The sequence below is a fragment of the Dendrobium catenatum genome, unplaced genomic scaffold (genome assembly GCF_001605985.2).
Source record: "Dendrobium catenatum unplaced genomic scaffold, ASM160598v2 fragScaff_scaffold_821, whole genome shotgun sequence".
NCBI classification, from domain to species: Eukaryota; Viridiplantae; Streptophyta; class Magnoliopsida; order Asparagales; family Orchidaceae; genus Dendrobium; species Dendrobium catenatum.
Window position 1 is genome coordinate 14,891 of NW_021319283.1, and position 20,241 is coordinate 35,131.

Genomic DNA, 20,241 nt, shown 5'->3' on the forward strand with positions numbered 1-20,241 from the left:
GGTTGTCAAAGAAGAAAGTGTGCAGGAAGAGGAGCTAAAAAAGATTGGAGAGATTTACTAATGGATAGGAGCAGCCACACAGGCTACTCCCTTGATGGAGAGAAACTACTGATCCAAGGGAGATTTGTGATGCCACAAACCTCCATCCATATCCCCCACCTACTGCAAGCGTTCCACGGGAGTGCAGTTGGAGGCCATTCGGAGGTACAGAAGACATACTTAAAATTAGCTGTTGAATTATACTGGAAAGGTATACATAAGGTGTGGAGGAGATGATGGCAATGTGTGAGGTGCGGCAGACAAAGAAGTGCATGGCTATGGCTCCAGGGATTACTACAAATCTTAGTACTTTCAAATAGGATAAGGGAGGAGGTGTCTATGGATTTCTTAGATGGTTATCACGATCTGAGGGATTCACACTGATTATGGTGGTGGTTGATAGACTGAGTAAAAATATTGCCTTACGAAACTCCTACACCGCAGTTATAGTAACTGTAGTATTCATCAGGGAGGTGGTTAAATTGCATAGGGTTCCAAAATCGATAGTTTCTGACTGAGATAAGGTGTTTCTTAGTCAGTTTTGGAGGGAGCTGTTAAGATTGTAGCGTACAGTTCTTAAGAGAAGCATTGTTTACCACCCTCAGGCGGATGGGAAAACAGAGCTAGTCAACATAAGCTTGGAGACTTACCTATAATGTTTTGCATCGGAAGCACCCCGGATGTGGGCCAAGTGGTTAGCATGGGCCAAATATTAGTACAACACATTGTACCACTCAACTTCTCAGATGATCTCTTTTAAAGTATTGTATGGAACTTGGTGCATTTTGGGCAAGGAAGCACACCAATCTCTTCAATAGAACAATATTGAAGGAAAAGGATAGAGTGTTGGAGGAATTGAAGAAACACTTGTTAAAGACACAACATATCATGAAGAAGCAGGCAGATGTACATAGGACAGACATCCAATTCGAAGTTAGGGAGAGGGTGTTCTTAAAACTACGACCCTACAGAAATAGGACAGTGGCCAACAAGAGGAATGAGAAATTAGCCCCACGATCCTTCGGCCCCTACGAGATAGTGGAAAAGATTGGAGCTATGGCCTATCGTTTGAAGTTACCCCAGACCGCCATCATACACCCAGTCAGTCTTCCATGTGTCACAATTGAGGAGAGCTCTAGGGGAGCATGCAGTAAGTGTGAAGTTACTGGCGACACTAACTTAAGAGTTGGAAGTGGTGTTGGAACTATTGGACCAGAAAGGGGTGAGATTAGGAAAAGGGGGAACAAAGAAGTGTTGATTAAATGGAGGGGCCTACCCAACGTCGATGCCACTTGGGAACCGTATGAGAGGGTGAAACATCAATTTCCTTCATTTCACCTTGAGGAGAAGGTGAGTCAGTCTTTGGGAATGCTATAATTTTAGACTCATCCAAGGGCAGATTGAACCGGGATGGAAACAGGGGGGGAAGCCTTTCCCATACAATAATGAAGGCTTAGTTTAGGAGGGAAAATTCAAATCAGAGGATGTTTAGGGATTAATGAATTGTCCTTTTGCTTTAAATAATTTTCTTCTTGTTAGGGCTAGGTTTGCATCTTGAATTTGAAATATGAATTTCAGATCTTTGCTTGGTTTTTGGGCTCTAGACTTTGGCTAGAGATTTGGATAGCTAAATCTTTCTCTTGAATTGAATATTCATTGTATCGAGTTGTTCTTTTTCTTCAATTACTGAATTTAAAGTGCTTTTCTTCCCTTTCCTCTACAAATTTTTGTAAAATCTGCACTGTACTTGCTGAATTTTAGTTCTCTGATTTTGGTGGCTATTTTCTATCAGTTTCCTCCCAACTCCCAGTCATAAACTACATTTACACAAGATTTTCAAGTTATAAAACTGATATAGAACGGATATGGGGGTCATTTGAAATTTGAATTTCAAATTAAATGGGAAAATGAGGGAAGGGGTACTTAATTAATCCCTTAAATGGAGAGAGATTAGGGGCCTTAATAGAGAATCATTAATTAAAATAGGAGAGTGGTAGGGGTGGAATTAAAGCTTGCCTATTCAATAGTCTTAGATTGAGGGAGAGAATTTTATTCAAATCCAATTTGGAATTGAATTGGAATTGATTTAAAGACTTTCCAAGAGAAAGAGAGGGGATTAGGGGTGTCTAGGTTCAATATATTTGAACTAGGGATTAATTAATCAATCAATTTCAGAATTGATTAATTAATTGAATGAAAGAGGTTTCCAAAAATAAGGTAATTAATGAGGATGGATTTAAAATTCAAATTAGATTAATTTGAATTTAAAATCTTTTCAAATTAATGATAACTTAAATAAGGAAAAAAGGGATTTTTTTTAGGGAAGTGGGGCTAGGGAAGGAGGTGGTCGGCAGGTGAGTGGAGTCATGGTGGGTTTCAGCCAAGGGAGAGAGGAGGAAGGGAAGGGTTGGTGTAGACCAATGGCGTGGACGTGATTGGGGAGAGAGGATCGGCGCCTTGGGAGGTGGCGGTTTAAGAAAATAAGGAAAAACAAAACAAAGAAAAAGATAGAATCGCGAGCCTTGGACTCTTCCGAAGACTGACGGGTGATACATTGCCCTTCACTAAGGGACTTCAAGCCACGAACCGGACCCACCCTGTGGCTAGTGGAAACCACGATTCCCTCTATAGGGATTCTCATTAACGTTCTTCCCCAAAGAACAAAAGTGCAGAAACTAAAAATTTTATTTATAATCCATCATCCCAATATAATAGCAAGGGCAACTATATATAGGCCTCAAAAATTAAAAGACTAAAATAAGACGAATATACCCCTATGGCTTACATAAGACTAGACCCTTAAGTAAGGGTAAAAATGGATAATGCATAATTAAGATAAAATTACAAATAAAAATTTAAGATAACGTGGGATGATCACAGCCGTCAATCTTCAGCTCCTCCTCGGATAGGCATAGACGGTTGGATGTCCGCATCAAAAACTTTCTTGAAACTTTCATTATATACAAAAACTTGCTTTCGACAATTCCTAATCTATCTCACTCTGTCGTAAGGTTCCCAAGTGACCTCGAACTCGAGAATGTCTTTCCATCTAATAAGTACTTGTTCCCCTTTTTATCCACTCTGACCCCTCCTAACTCTAGTGGTTCTAAGATCACTTCCAACTCCTCTGTCAGTATAGCTGGCAACTCCGCACTAACTGCATGCTCCCCTAGAGCTCTCTTCAGCTGCAATACATGGAAGATTGGGTGTATGGTGGCCGTTAGGGGTAACTTCAATCGATATGTCACTGCTCAAATCTTGTCCACCACCTCGTAAGGACCAAAGTATCTCAGAGCCAATTTCTCACTCCTGTTAGCAACTAATTTCTACCTGTAGGACCTTAGTTTTAAGAACACTTTCTCCTCCACTTCATATTGTATGTCTCTCCTATGTGTATCTGCATGCTTCTTCATGATTTGTTCTGCCCTCCACAGATGTTCCTTTAACTCCAACATCTGGTCCCTCTCCTCTAAGTACTGTACAACTGAAGAGACCAGTGTGTTTCATCTCCCAAAATGTACTAAGTGTGGGGGGTCTCTTTCATACAACACCTTAAAAGAAGTCATCTGGGACGCATAATGGTACGAAGTATTGTATAAATACTCAGCCCATGGTAACCATTTTGCCCACATCCGTGGTGTTTCAGAAGCAAAACACCTCAAATATGTTTCCAAACTACGGTTCATCACCTTTTTTTTCGTCTATCTGTGGATGGCAAACAGTGCTTCTCTTGAGAATAGTTCCCTGCAACCTGAAAAACTCCCTCCAAAATTGGTTAAGGAACACTTTGTCTCGATCAAACACAATCGATTCAGGAATCACATGTAATCTAACCACCTCCCTGATAAATGCTACCGCCATTGATACTGCGGTATCGGAATGTCATATGAGGATAAAATATGCATACTTACTAAGTCGGTCCACCACAACCAAAATGACTATGAATCCCTCTGAGCATGGTAGGTCATCGATGAAGTCCATGGAAACTTTCTCTTATACTTTATTTGGAAGTGCCAAGGGTTGTAGTAATCCTCCTAGAGCCATTGCCATATATTAGTTTCTTTAGCACACTTCACACTTTGCCACTATCTCCTCAACATATGTATACATCCCCTTCCACTAAAGCTCCGATGTCAGCCTCCTATATGCCCTTAGTACTCCTGAATGACCCCCAACTGCATAGCCGTGGAACTCCTGTAATAAGTGAGAAATGTGTATGGAAGTTTGTGGCATCACAAACCTCCCCTGATGCAACAACCTCTCCCCCTCAAGAAAGTACCTCGAATGGCTATTATTATCTTTCATCAAATCCTCCCTGATCATCCTCAACTCTTCGTTTTGCATGCTTTCTTCCTTGATGGCCACCCCAGTCAACCATTAGTGATACTAAAACCGCCAACTCCTGAAGTTCCCCAACACATCTGGATTAGGCGTCGTCGGCTGCCTTATTTTCCACCCCAGACCTATACTAGATCTCAAAATCATAGCATAAAAGTTTTGACAATCATCTCTGACGTTCCTCAGTCACCATCCTTTGCTCCAACAAGTACTTCAAGCTCCTCTGATCCGTACAGACAATGAAATGCCTTCCCAAAAGGTAAGGGCGACATTTATGAATGGCCAAGACAATGGCCATCAACTCTCTCTCCTACACCGACTTCTTTCGAGCCCTGGTTGACAACACTTGACTGAAGTAAGCTATGAGCCTGTGATTCTGCATCAACACTACCCCCAATCCATGTCCTGATGCATCGATCTCCACCACAACGATCTGGCTGAAATACGAAAGAGCTAACACTAGGACTGTTGTCATGGCTTCCTTCAACCTCTTAAAAGCCTGGGTTGCTGCCTCTCCCCACAAAAAATTGTCCTTCTCCAGTTGCTCAGTCAACGACAATGCGATGGTATTGTACCCCCTCACAAACCTCTTGTAGTAGCTAGTTAATCCTAGGAAACCCCTCAACTCCCTTATGTTCCTAGGCATTGGCTATTTCTACATTGCCTCAATTTTTGTCTGAACGGCTGTCACTCCCTCCTGAGACACTACATGTCCAAAATACTCCACCCTAGATTGAGCGAAGCTGCACTTCTTTAGATTGGCACTCAGCTGATGTGCTAGTAAAATTTTAAGAACCTCCTTCAAGTACTCCAAATGCTCCACCATTTTGTTGTACACCAGAATGTCACCAAAAAAAATATCATAACAAACTTCCTAAGGTGCTGCCAGAACACCCTATTCATCAAAGACTAGAAAGTAGCAGGGTTGTTAGTGAGCCCAAAGGATATCACCAAGAACTCGTAGTGCCCCTCGTGTGTCCTGAAGGTCGTCTTATGAATATCCTCCTTCATCCAGTACAGTCTCCCTGTTCAATGCCCTGTAATCCACACAAAACCTCCGGCTCTCATCCTTCTTTCTGACCAGTAGGACTGGACTAAAGAAAGGACTCACACTTTGTTTGACGATCCCTGTTTCCAAGATCTCCATAATCAGCTTCTCAATCTCATCTTTATGAATTTTGGGGTAGCGGTAGGGCTAAACACTAATTGGTGACACCCCATCCTTCAGAAAGATTGTATGCTCCTACTCTCTAGGTGGTGGTAACCCTTGATGTGGCTGGACACCTCACTGAAATGTTGTAGGAGTGGTTATACTGCAAGAGGAATGTCTCCTTCTTCCCCTATACTGACCCTCTCTAAGCACTGCAATTCGATCAAATATCCGCCTCCCACCTCCTGTATAGTTCTGATCATGCGTTTGAGAGATACTCCTGCTCTGGACAGCCCAGCATCACCCTGGATCACCATTTTCCTTCCCCCCACCACTAGTTTCATCCGTAGCGCTCCCCAATTTACCTTGGTCTCCTCCAAGGTTTGCAGTCATTTCATCCCTAAGATGACGTCCGTACTCCACAACTCCAAGAGAAGAAAATCCTCTCTCACATGTATCCCTTGAATGGTCAACACCACTCCCCTACAAATTCCTCTCCCCATTTCTACCATTGTCGTACCCATCATCACCCCGTATCCTCCCGTATCCACTAATTTCACCCCAGTATATCAACAATTTAGGTGGAGATAAAATTGTGGGTTGCCCCACTATCTATTAACCCTACAACCTCCCGATCCACTATCTCTCCCTTCACCTTCATAATATGATTCGAGGTGAATCCCACTACTGAATTTAGGGAGACTTCTGCCACATCAAGATGCAACTTCTCATCTTCCTCCATCTCTAACATACTTTTACCACCCTCTTCAGCTTCCTCGTCATCACTGATGGTGAGAACCTAAAGAGTTCAATCCTTACACCTATGCCCCGGCATGTAGTTCTCATCACATCTAAAACACAACCCCTTTTCTCTTTTCTCTTGTATCTCCTTCTATGTTAGCCTTCTGAAACTTCCCCCATTTCCTCCTCTAGTTCTCTCCTTGGGCACTTCCTTCAAACTCGCTGGCGCTGGCGCTAGCCCTTTGGGAGCTAAGGTGGTGGTCATTCTGTGCGACCCCCCCCCCAACTGCTCCCCCTAGCCCCTCTCTCCAGCTGCTTATGATCCTCCACCAACTGGGCTAGCTCCATGGCCTCCCCTAGTTCTCTTGGCCTCATCACCCTAGCCGCTGCCCATATCTCTGATTTAAGCCCCTTCAAAAAGTTCCCCTCTAACACTGTCTCAGAGAGCCGGTCTAATCTGTTGACCAAGTACTTGAACCTCTCATGATAATCTGCCAGTCCCCTCATATATCAAGGCAAATAATTGCTCATATAAGTCTCCTCCCTTGCCGGTTCGGAAACATTCTAGTAAGCACTCTTTAAACTCCCTCCAACTTCAGATGGGTTGCCTTATGTCACGCCATTGGTACCATGCCAATGCTTTTCCTTCCAAATACAGCCCAGCCAGCGTCAGCTTTTCTTCCTCCATAAACCCATTGACGACGAAATATCGTTCCATCTTGTAGATCCAGCCATGGACATCCCCGCCCTCAAAGATGGTCATCTTCAGCTTTCTCACCTTTAGGTTACCCCCGGTGCCTCTGAATCCCCCATAACCTTCCATTCCGCAAAGATGAGGTGCTCCCCAGTTGTCACGATCTTCCCTCCGACGATCATAACCATACCCTTCATCAACTTCCCCTCTCCATTCAAAATCAACACCTCGGTGGTAGAAATCTCTCATTCTCTCATTCTCCCCACAAAATCAGCACCCCTCCTTTCGTATTCCATACTCATCTACTCCCTAGAAAGTGGTTCTAGAGGTGTCATGCCGTCCTCTCCCTCAAGGATCTCCACTTCCGAATTTTCCCTCCCCTTAAATGGGTTCGGATACCCTCCCCTTAAATGGGTTCGGATTCCCTCCTTTCCCATGGCCGCCGGTGGTTTCCCTTGCTTCCGATGTCGCCGGATTTTTCTTCACTTCTAGTAATTTCTTCAGCATCTCCTCCATCAAGGTAAACTTTCTTTCCAACCATTCATTGTTGATGCATTCAAATGTTTATGTTTTTTATGCTATTGTAATTTTTAAGTTTTATTTTGTTTAACCGATGATGGAAGGCAACAGATGAATATGTGTGGTTTTGGTGCTCTTAGACATGTCTTTTTCCTTTGGTGTGCTAGCTTCTTTGGGTCCATTGTGCTTGGGTTAACTTGGGTTTATAGTGAGCAGCTGAGCTGCCTGTTAGCCTTTCGCTATTCGATTTCTGCTCCTGCTCTCAGCTTTTCCTGGTTTCCCTTGTTGGGTTGTTCGGTTCTGCTCCCTACTTTCCAGGTTCCCCTTGCAGGTTGTTCGATTATGCTCCCTGCTTTCACGGTTCCATTGCTGTGATTGTTCGGTTGAGGGTCCAACAGTGCATTTATTGCTTCTTTTTTCTCTCCTTTGGTTGGTTGTGATGGGCGGCTGAACATGGTTGTTGGCCTCCCTTTTCTATCCTATTTATAGGGTAGTTTTGGGTTGTTTGAAGCAATTTTGTACAAGTGAAAACTAAGTAAAAATCTGAGGATTTCTTCTCTAGCTTGAGAACTACTTCTTCACTTCTTGTTGCTTCTTCCAAATCTTCTAATCCCTTTCTTCTCTCCACAAGTGCCCACCCCATTGTATCTTTCTTCTAAAAAAAATTTGAGAGTAGTGTTGGTTGGCTAGCTTTGTTAGGATTTGTCAGAGTTGTGGAAGACGTTGGATTGGATCAAAGTAGATGTGGTGGACCACTGCTTTGAGCATTCTATTTGCCTATTTCATCGATGCATGCGAAGTGACCACTAGTTGGTCGTTCTGAGGGTAGTTTGTTTTGATTTTGTTTCTTCTTATAAAATAATTTCAGTTTGTTTAATGTTATATGTTGATTTTGCTTACTAAGGTTTTTGGTCGAGTTGTGTTCCATTTACATTAGTGTTCTCCTTGGGCTTTTTATCTTACTAGTTCCCACAAATTTGGTATCAGAGCCCTGGTTTGTGTTTGAGTCTTCCCTCTTAAAAATAAAATAAATAATCTAAACAATCAAGGGAATTTACAACAAATGATGCAACTGTTGGCTAACTTACAACAACAATTGAACTATATGGCTAACACTAGCTAACTTAAATGTGAACAATGCTCCAAATTCTGAAAGTGAAGATGAAATTCCTAGAAACCAAAACAGACAAAACAGACAATGGTATTATGGAATTAAATTCGATGTAAAAGAATTTGAAGGTGAGCTGCATCCAGAACAATTTCTTGAATGGATAGAAAAAATAGACTAATTTTTTGAATGGAAAGAAATCCCATAAAATAGAAAAGTTAGGTTTGCTAGCTTAAAACTGACGGGTCATGCCTTAACGTGGTGTAAAAACCTTCAAAACAATAGGGTAAGAAGAGGAAAAGAAAAGATTCAAACTTGCGAAAGAATGAAAGAAAAAATGCAGGGAAAATTCTTACCTTCTGACCATTCCCGAACTCTGTTTCAAGAATTTAATAATCTTCGCCAAGGAAATCAATCCGTAGAAGAATACACTAAAAATTTCTATGAACTTCAATCAAGAAATGATTTGGATGAATCTAAAGAACAAAGCATAACTCGATACATAAATGAATTAAAATGGATTATTCAAAATCAATTGAACTTACATAATGTTATTAAACTCGATAAAGCTTATCGAATGGCGCTTAAGATTCAAAAACAACATCAAAGAGGCTCTAATAAGACATTTGAAACAACTAAGTTTCGACAACCTAGTGGGATCAAAATCAAGTATTCACAAACCTCTTTTGGTGCATCTACTTCAAATCCTAATTTGCGAACAAAACCGAATGAAACTCAAATTATTGATAAGGGAAAGGGTGTGATAGGAACAAAGCCAATAGGACCATGTTACAAGTGTGGCTTATATGGACCAAGTGGTGTGTGATATAACGCCCCTCGAAGTATGTCATATCTTACTTGGTCGTCCCTGACAATTTGATTACAAAATAATTCATTCATAATGGGGAAAAGAATACTTACTCTTTCACTAAAAACAACAAAGAATTCACTTTGTACCCCCAGAAAAATTTTCCTAACCCTCCTGCCAAAAATACTAAATCGACATCAAAAGCAAACACTCCTGAATTACTTCTCAACACAAATGATCTAAAGAATTCTGAGATAGTCTATTTGATGTTAGGAAAAGAATCTGAACAAACTTCTAAAATTCCTATGGCAATACAACCTCTGATTGAAGAATATTCTGACATAACCCCTGATGAGTTACCAAAATCTTTGCCACCCATAAGAGATATTCAACAAAAAAATCAACCTGATTCCTAGAGCAACTTTACCCAATCTTCCTCACTATCGAATGAGTCCTACTGAGCATGATGAATTACATAAGAAAGTAATTGAACTTCTGGACAAAGGTTTGATTAAGGAAAGTATGAGTCAATGTGCTATCCCAGCCTTACTTACACCCAAAAAAGACGGAACCTAGCGGATGTATGTAGACAGTAGAGCCATAAATAAGATAACTATCAAATATAAGTTTCACATTCCCAGATTGGATGACATGCTAGATATGCTTAGTGGTGCAAAGGCCTTTTTCAAAATTGATTTGCGAAGTGGGTATCACCAAATAAGGATTCGACCAAGAGATTAATGGAAAATAGCTTTCAAAACAAAAGAGAGATTGTATGAATGGTTAGTCATGCCTTTTGGATTGTCAAATGCCCCTAGCACTTTTATGAGAACTATGAATCATATCTTACGACCTCTCATTGGAAAATTCGTGATAGTTTATTTTGACAACATCCTGATTTACAGTAAGCACTCTGTGAACATCTTGAACATATGGAAAAAGTCTTACAAACCTTAAGAGAGCAACAATTGTACATCAATTTAAAAAAATATTTTTTCATGGCGCAAAGTTTAACTTTTCTTAGATTTATTGTCTCTGCTAATGGTATTAAGGTAGATCCTATCAAAGTTGAAGCTATCCAAAGTTGGCCTACTCTTAAGAATATCAGTAAAGTTAGAGGATTTCATGGTTTAGCATCTTTTTATCGTAGGTTCATGAAAAACTTCAGTACTTTAATTGCTCCCATCACTAACTGGCTTAAAAAGAGAATTTTTAAATGGACACCTGAAGCTGAACAAATCTTTCAATTAATAAAAGCAAAAATGAGTCAAGCTCCCATTCTTAGCTTACCAGACTTTGATAAAAATTTTTAAATGGACTGTGATGCATCTAATATTGGCATAGGAGTTGTTCTTAGTCAAGAAGGTCGACCCATTGCTTACTTTAGCAAAAAATTAAATGATTCTCGATCTCGATATTCAACATATGATGTTGAATTTTATGCAACTGCTCAGGCCCTGAAATTTTGGAGATGCTACCTTACTCAAAGGGAATTTATTTAAACACTGATGACGAGGCTCTTCGATTTTTAGGATCTCAAAAGAACTTAAGTAAAAAACATGCCAAATGGGCATCTTTCTTGCAAGAATACACTTTTCATTTAAAACACAAGGATGGAGTAGTGAATAAGGTTGCTGATGCTTTAAGTAGACAAACTCATCTTTTGGCAACCCTTTACCCAAACATAATTTCATTAGTTTCTTTAAAAGAAACTTATGACACTGATCCAGATTTTAAAGATATTTGGGAATCAAGTCAAACTTCAGAAACTAACCTTTCTGCTCAATTTATCATTCAACAGAGATTTTTGTTTAAAGGAACTAGACTTTGTATCTCTCAAAACTCTCTAAGGAAACAACTTATTCAAGAACTTCATAGTGGAGGATTAGGAGGATATTTTGGCCAAGGAAAAACTATTGCTTCAATTGAAGAAAAACATTTTTGGCCTCACATGAGAAAACAATTCATCAAATTTATAAAACAATACAAAATCTGTCAAACTTTCAAGGGAACAACTCAAAACACTTGCTTATATACTCCTCTTCCAATTCCAAATAAACCTTGGGAGGATATTTTCATGGATTTCATTTTAGGACTACCTGTTACTGCTAAAAAATTTGACTCTGTGTTTGTTGTTGTGGTCGATCGATTTAGCAAAATGACACATTTCATTCTTTATAAAAAAACTACTGATACTTCACATGTTGCTAATCTATTTTTTTAAAGAAATTGTGAGACTCCATGGAATTCCCAGGACTTTCACCACTGATAGGGATACTAGATTTTTAAGCCGTCTTTTGAGAACACTTTGGTCAAAGTTAGGAACTACTCTTCAATTTAGTAGTGCATATCACCGGCAAATAGATGGACAAACTGAATTTGTAAATAGAAGTTTAGGAAACTTGCTTAGATTTCTTCTGGTGAGAAACCTTCTCAATGGGATTTGATTTTACATCAAGCTGAATTTGCTTACTACAAATCTATTAACCGATCTACTGGAAAAATCCCTTTTAAAATCATTTATGGTCAGTCTATTCCTCATATTTTAGACCGAACTTGTTTACCCATGCCCAATAAAATCAGTGCTGAAGCTATAGAAATTGTTGATCAAATTAAATCAATCCAACATCAAGTCCTTGAAAAACTGAATGACAAATGCTAAATACAAAACTGATGTTGACAAACACCGGAGAGTGTTATTTTCAAGAAGGTGATCTAGTTATGGCTTATTTTTGTCAACAGCGCTTTCCTGTTGGGACTTTTGGCAAGTTAAGCAGGAGAAAATTTGGGCCTTTTAAAATTCTTCGGAAATTGGGATCAAATGCTTATCTTCTGGATCTTCCACTTTCTATTGGGACTTCACCTATGATTAATGTTGCTGACCTTACTTTATATGATGGAAATCATGTTGATTCTATGGATTTAGAGACCTTACCAGTTACTTGTCAAGTTCAAGCCAAAGATGATCACATTGAAGATGTTCTGGACATCAGGACTACTCATACCACAAATGGAGTGCATAAGCGGTTCTTAGTAAAGTGGAGTGGATGTCCGTTGACTGATTGTACTTGGATTAAAGCTGTGAAACTTCAATCTCGTTGTCCTGAAATCTATCAACGCATTAGTGAAGTTTTCTCATCAGGAGATGAGATTCTCTCACCTGAGGGAAATTGATGCATTCAAATGTTTATGTTTTTTTATGCTATTGTAATTTTTAAGTTTTATTTTGTTTACCCGATGATGGAAGGCAACCGATGAACATATGTGATTTTGGTGCTCTTTGCATATTTTTTTCCTTTGGTGTGCTAGCTTCTTTGGGTCCATTGTGCTTGGGTTAACTTGAGTTTGTTAGTGAGCAGTTGAGCTACCTCTTAGCCTTTGGTTGTTCGATTTCTGCTCCTGCTCTCTGCTTTTCCGATTTCCCTTGTTGTGGTTGTTCGGGTGAGGGTCCAACAGTGCCTTTATTGCGTCTTTTTTCTCTCCTTTGGTTGGATGTGATGGGAGGCTGAACATGGCTGTCGGCCTCCCTTTTCTATCCTATTTATAGGGGAGTTTTGGGCTGTTTGAAGCAGTTTTGTGCAAGTGAAAACTAAGTAAAAACCTGAGGGTTTCTTCTCTAGCTTGAGAGCTACTTCTTTACTTCTTGTTGCTTCTTCAAAGTCTTCTAATCCCCTTCTTCACTCCACAAGTGTCCAACCTAATGTATCTTTCTTCTAAAAAAAATTGAGAGTGGTGTTGGTTGGGCTAGCTTTGTTGGGATTTGCCGGAGTTGTGGAAGACGTTGGATTGGATCAAAGTAGCTGTGGTGGACCACTGGTTTGCATGTCCTTGAGCATTCTATTTACCTATTTCATCGGTGTATGTGAGGTGATCACTAGTTGGTTGTTCTGAGGGTAGTTTGTTTTTATTTTCTTTCTTATAAAACAATTTCAGTTTGTTTGATGTTATATGGTGATTTTGCTTACTAAGGTTTTGGGTTGAGTTGTGTTCTTTTTGCATTAGTGTTCTCCTTGGGCTTTTTATCTTGCTAGTTCCCACCAGCTGTTGGAGGAAATCTGATTTTGAAAATCAGATAATTTTTCCTCTAAATCTGATTTTAGTTGCCCAGATTCACCTTCCAAAACTTCGACCTTCTTCCTGACCATCTTTCTTCCCAAGATTTACGAGAAGATTTTCCTTTGGATGAAATTTCTTTACTGAAATTTTGGAATTTCAGCTGCCGATGGTCCCAAGAGAACGTTCTGATACCAATTTGATAGGAAATACTTGAGTTCGCAAGTAACCCTAAGGGTAACACTTGAGCTTGCAAGCAAACCTAACAAGGATTGGCAAAAACAGCAAGAAAAAGGGGGATTTTAGAGAGAAATCAGCAAAAATCATTCAAGAAATTTAGTAGATTTGAGAAGAAACACAAGGGAACTACTTTGATTCAATCCACGAACAAGAAAAACAAAGCAAGATACAAATTTGTTCAATTCTAAAGGAAGAAATACTCTCCAAATCTTTAGCAAAGCCTTGAGCCCACACAAACAAACCCTAGATCTCAAAAGTTCAATAAATCTCAAGCTAACCCCAACCCTAGTCTCCAAAAGACTAATTAAAGCCAAAGGAAGCTTACAAAATCCCTAAACAACCCCTAATTCTAATTTCCCTCCTAAACACAATTTAATTAAGTTGAGGGCCCCACTAGGGCTTCCGCCCCCCTGGTTCTGCCCAAAGCTTGGGTCGACGGCTATAGCAGTGAACCGGTCCCTGTTGGACCGATTCAGCCGGCCCCTCCTGGGCCGGCAACGTAACAGACCGCCTTCTTGGCACTAGTAAAAACTATTCAAAACTTAAATTCCACCCTTAAAACTCTTTCTTATAATTCATGTAACATGGCCAAGAGTCACCATTTGCCATTTCTCTACACCTATTTCCAAGTGTCACAAACTCATACTCCGCCAAAACTTTTTTATATAGATGTATAGGGTCCTAACCTAAATTTATCTAAGGATACGTTTTTCATGTTCTTATGGTTGAAGCAGCCTTATCCCATTAGCTTTGGGTTGGCACCCTTCTAATAGGACTTTACTTAATAAAATATAATTCCCTCACCCAACATAAAGAACATTTCTATTTATCTACTCCTCTACCAAACACCTCCAGACTACTCCCATCCAAAAACACTTGGTTGTTTATGCTATCCTTAGCTCGACTCATATTCTCCCATTAAACTGAGCCCAAACTTGTAGCATATGTGTTCATCAGCTATACACTTAACTCCAAAGGCTACAATTGCTTCAATGCCCCACCCATAAAATCTTCATATCCAGGCATATCCTCTTTGATGAACAAGTCTACCTTTGACCACACAAGCAATTCATCCTATAACTCTCCTCTCACACTTATTCTAGAATCTAGAACCACTTCCTCATTGACAAACTCCACAAACAATAACATGAATTCGGACTCCACTTCAACCTCCTTAGAATCCAATAAACCTTATAGTGCTTCATCTCAATCCTCAAGTCACATAACTTCACCTCAATTTCTACCCAAGAACACCTCTCATCAACCTTGAAGCTGCATATCATCCAACCGTTCCCTCTACGCCCCCCACCCATCCCGTCCTCACCAAAATCAAAATAGGACACTTGAAGCCAAAAAACATTCTAAATCTTAATCACCAAACCACCACTGTTCAGGATCTAAAATGCCACTCAATGGCAGTAAAATACACTCATTGGTGCAAAACCATGTTGGTCAATTTCCAAGCCCTTCAAAATCAGGGCACATGGATCATCATTCCACCTTCATCACATCAAAAACTCCTAGGAAGTAAATGGACATAAAAAAAAAAATTAAAATCAATTCTCACGGATCAATTGTCATGTACAAAGCTCGATTAATAACCCAAGTTTCAAGGAGCAAGACATTAATTACATGGAAACCTTTAATCCATTTGCCAAAATGCAAAAAAACTAGGATTCTTCTAAGAGTAGCTCTTTCAAAGAAATGACAAACAATCTAATGCATTTCTTCAAGGACCCCTTTAAGAAAAGGTATGCATGACTCAACTGCAAGGTTCGTCGATCCCAATCATCTGCAACATATTTGTCTTCTCAAAAAGGTCATTTATGGCCTTAAAAAAGCTCCTCACCAGTGGTTCAACACCTCCGACTACCTCCACCACCAAGGCTTTCGATCCTGCTCAGCAGAGCCTTCTTTACTTCTGTACAATCATAACAATACAATCATGCATATTCTCATTTATGTTGATGGCATACTCCACATAAGCAATGATCCCAACTGCATTTCCAGGATGATTTCTAAAAGAATAGATTTTGTGGGATGGGGATTTTGGATGGGTTTGTAATTTTGCATTCTTTCCATATGTAGGATGTCTAAGGCGTACTGCTTTTGGCTTAAGTGGAGGCCGTATGTGGTTTTGGATGCATAAATGCACGAGACATAGGAGAGCTCCCCCAAGTTGAGCATTGCAAAATGATGTTCGAGCTCATATGTGGTTTTAGAGGCATGAATGCTCAGGCTGTAAGAGAGCTCCCCCAAGTTGTGCATGGTGAAATATACCAAACATTTATCATCTAGTAGGGTTACTACAATATCTCACCATCACCAAATTGAACATATCCTTCACCAACAACCATTTATGTAAGCATATGCACCACTCAATGACCATTCATTTTCAGCATATGAGATGTCTACTCAAATGAGTACAAAGAAAACTACACGCAGACCTTCCAAACAATCTGAGACACCTGAACCTCCACACCTATTAGGCTATTACACTCAACTTAGGCTGACAACTCCACTAACTGCAAGTCCACGACTCAGTATTGTGCTAGTTTCATAGTGTGTTAAGAAGCAAACTATTATTTGTAGGAGAATTTTCTTGTCCTCAAACGGATTGCATATTTTTTGATCGAGTACGGCATAAGAAGAATGATATATTATCCCGAAGAATAAAAATATAATTTCCTTATGGACTCAATAATAAAATTTACAAATATGGACTTCGACCTTCAAAAATAGCAATTTTCTTCTTCGAAATCCCAGAACAGCCACTGAAATTCACCAAAACAGCCTACCAAAGGTCCCAAAAACAGCTCTAATATCAATTTGATAGGAAACACTCCACCACAACAGTTAAAGCTGTTGTTTCCAGACAAAAAAAACAATAATAGAGCAGAAAACTCAAGAACAACAGTAGAAACAGTGAAAAATCTGAGGGAAAACACTTGAAATTCTCTAGTAGAAGAAGAAAAATAGCAATATACAATTGATCCTCTATTCGAGAGGAGGGTCTTTCTCTCCCAAATCTCTAGACGCCTCTAGAGCCCAAAGGAAAACCTAAATCTAAGATATCTCAAATTTCAGCTAAATTCAAGATGCCCTAACCCTAGGACAATAAATTATTTAATGCATACAATTCAAAAGAAAATCTCTAAACAATCCCTACAATCAAATTTCCCTCTCAAATCCCTCAAAAATCTTTCCCAAAAAGTTTCCACTGAACTGGGTGGTCGGCTCCTACGTACAGGAGGCGGAACTCTCCACCAGTTTCACGTAATAATATCCTCCTTAGGTCGTAAATGGGATGAAACTTTGAATCCCTCGCCGCCTTCCCCCGATAAAAGTGGTAGTTGATTCTTATAAGACTAGTGAATCCGATGAATGCATCTTTGTTCAAATTTTGTTTTCAATTAGCTTGGCTATCCTTAATAGAACTTTCCAAACATAAAATGTTAACAAAATAAAACACAAGATAAAAGTAACTATATTGATTTTCTTCAGGAGTAGCCAATATACTCCTTTAGGTTAAAAAGCCTTAGAGAGTAGTCTTCTGCAAGCTATAGCTGATACAAGATTAAATTCATACACAATGCCTGATGCACCCTCCAACGGAGGAACTAAAAGGAGTTGATCAATGCAACCTTGACCCTGCATTACAGAAATAATTTATATGATTCAAACATGTCACAGCTAGGCCACAATGAAGTCAACCTAACTCGTCACCCTAGGCCCACCCACCAATTACATGTAAACGCTGGTGCATAGCAAAGATTAAAATTATGAGAATATTTTCAGAGAAATACGTACACCGTGGTTGGACGGTTACTGTAGCTTTCTCTCCTTTCTTCATAGTCTTCAAGACTCTAGGTAGCGCTTGGCATAAATGTTCTGAAAAGAAACAAGACTATCACAGTGCAGGACACAAACTACTTCAAGACAATCAAAGCGCTCATCAAGGAAAATACTGGAAATAAGAGCAATAATAAATCTTCTTAGCATTTAGGCATTTTTATAAAATAGAATAAAATGCTAGATATTCAATCATTGGTGGTACTAAAATTGAAAGAGAATAGAAAAGATATGAAAATTTACAATAGTTTTTTATATATTTCAGTATGGACAATACAAAGCTGTTTACATAGACTTTTCCATAGGCCTTTTACAAGGAAAATAATCAAAGCAAATTATATTAAATAAAAAAATACTAAAGAAATTTGCAGCTAATAGATCATGGGAGCCTAGACGGCAATCCAATGGCAACAAGCTTCAATCTATATGCTCTCAATCATCAAAGTTGATTGGTTGCAAGGGAAATTAGATGCATGATTAAGGACTGCTAATTTGGAAGCAATCAGGTTGTGGAAACCACCAAATAGGGCTGATTCCCATAGCAACCAGGATCGGGCAACTAGACAAGGTGGATGCGGCTGAGGCAAAACTTATGACACTCCCCCTCAAGCTGGCATGAAGATATCACTCATGAAAAGTTAGTAAACCAAATATTCAAAATATAGTCTAAGAATACCTTGCTGAGATAATCAGCAATTTTGTTTGTTATAGGCATGTAGATCATAACATCACACCACTATCAATCTTTTCTTTAATTAAGTACTTATCTACCTCTACATGCTTTATTCTGTTATGTAAAATAGGGTTATATGCTATAAAAATTGCAGCTTTTTTGTCACAATAGGCTTTCACAGATATTGATGTTTAAACTTTTAATTCTTCTAAGAGTATGTTCATCTATACACTTCACAAAAGTCATGTTCGGCCTCAACACTACTTCTAGCAACAACACTTTGTTTTTACTTCTCCAAGTAATCAGCTCATCTCTTAAAAAGGAATAATGTGTGGTCAGTTTAACTTTGTTGAAAATCATATTTCCTGATGACGTTGTCAAATCTTTCAAACCATACTCGAGGAGAGAGTTTTAGCCCATACAAAATTTTCTACAACTTGCATGATTTCTCCTTTCCTAAATTGCCTTCAAATCCAGAGAGAAGACTCATGCATACTTTTTCTAGCAAGTCGTCGTAAGGAATGCATTATTAATATCAACTTCATAGAGTGGCCAATTGAAGTTCACTGTAAGAGATACAGGTATTCTAATAGAATTGATTTTGATGACTGGAGTGAAAGTCTCTAAGTAGTCTATATCATGGATCAGAGTAAACCCTTTTGTCAAAAGTCTCGCTTTGATCATTTCATAGAACCCATCAGCTTTGCATTATGCTAAGAATACCTATTTACATCAAACAATATCCTTGTCTTTGTGTAAGTAAGCACTGTTCATACATTTAATATTGATTCCCTAAGTCAGAGTATATTTATGAGACATTATCCCATAAATCTTTGGCAGGGGAATATCATACAGAGTTTACACTTATCTCTTTGGTCATTAAACTGACGAATAGTATAAGTGGGATCCTTCATATCAGGCTTCTTTGCATCACCAATGATGTAATTGATTTTTCCACTCCCCCTAATATGCATTCAAATTAATTGGTACCAACAAAGAAAATTATCTCCATTCAATTGGATGGTGTGATTTGAACGGGATGATTTTAATATGGAAAATTGATGTATATTTGAATGAAGGTGGAGTGGTTGTAACATCGGACATTATGAGAAGAGCACAATAGATACTAAAAGAATGATTGCGGCCTATGGTTTGTGCGGCATCTAGGGAAAGAATATGCATAGGAATCATTCTTTGGTTATAATACCTGAAAATTTAAAATAGAATAGAAAAGATATGAAAAACTAACATAGTTTTTCTTGTTATCAGTTTGTACTACAAGAGGTTGTTTATAAAAACTTGTTCATAGGTCTTTTATAAGGAAAGAAATCAAAGCAAATTATATTAAATTAAAAATAGTCAAAAGATCTCCCATGGGGACCGATGGCTAGGTGAATCCGTGGGAGCCTAGGTGGCAGTCCAATGACTACAAGCTTCAATCCATGTGTGCTAAATCATATTTGATTGCCTACAAGGGAAATTAGATGCAGGAATTAATTACTACTGATTTGAAAGCAATTGGGATGTGGGGACCAGCACATGGGGGCCAATTCCTATAGCAGGCAATTGGATAAGGTGAAGGTGGTTGAGGCGAAACTACTAATGGGATGAATGGTGAATTAGGGTGTAGGTATATGAAGAGGAAGGGCACGTAGGTATAGATTTCTTCAACCATATGAGCTTGCTTTAGAATTTTTCACCCCCATATATGAGCTTGCTTTGATAATGTGTCGCTACTTGAATCATTGAGAGGGATGTAAAATAGTGATTTCTAAGACCAAGGCCTTGAACCTTCATTATCCATCATGCTCATGAACTTCCGTGGCCCTCATACCTAAAATATGACCAGTTCATTCCATCTCCCAATCATAGGCACTAAATAAAATTTTTTAACCTTTAATTAGTTGTTCAAGCTTCCAATATTAGGTTGAAAATTTTCAAGAAGACATCTACAAAACACATACACCTAAAAAAAACTTTCATGTTATATAGAACACATTGCCACCAGCATGCATCTTACACACCT

General features: G+C 39.0%; 1 protein-coding gene across 1 annotated transcript in view; it reads right to left on the reverse strand.

Moving 5' to 3' along the window:
• The window catches only part of LOC110092910 (70 kDa peptidyl-prolyl isomerase), a gene marked incomplete at its 3' end in the record, with an annotated part of 33,527 nt that overhangs the window by 9,473 nt on the left and 3,813 nt on the right, over positions 1-20,241 (reverse strand). The window contains 1 exon segment of the mRNA XM_020817607.2: positions 17,501-17,581. Coding sequence (XP_020673266.1) covers positions 17,501-17,581 — 81 coding nt within the window.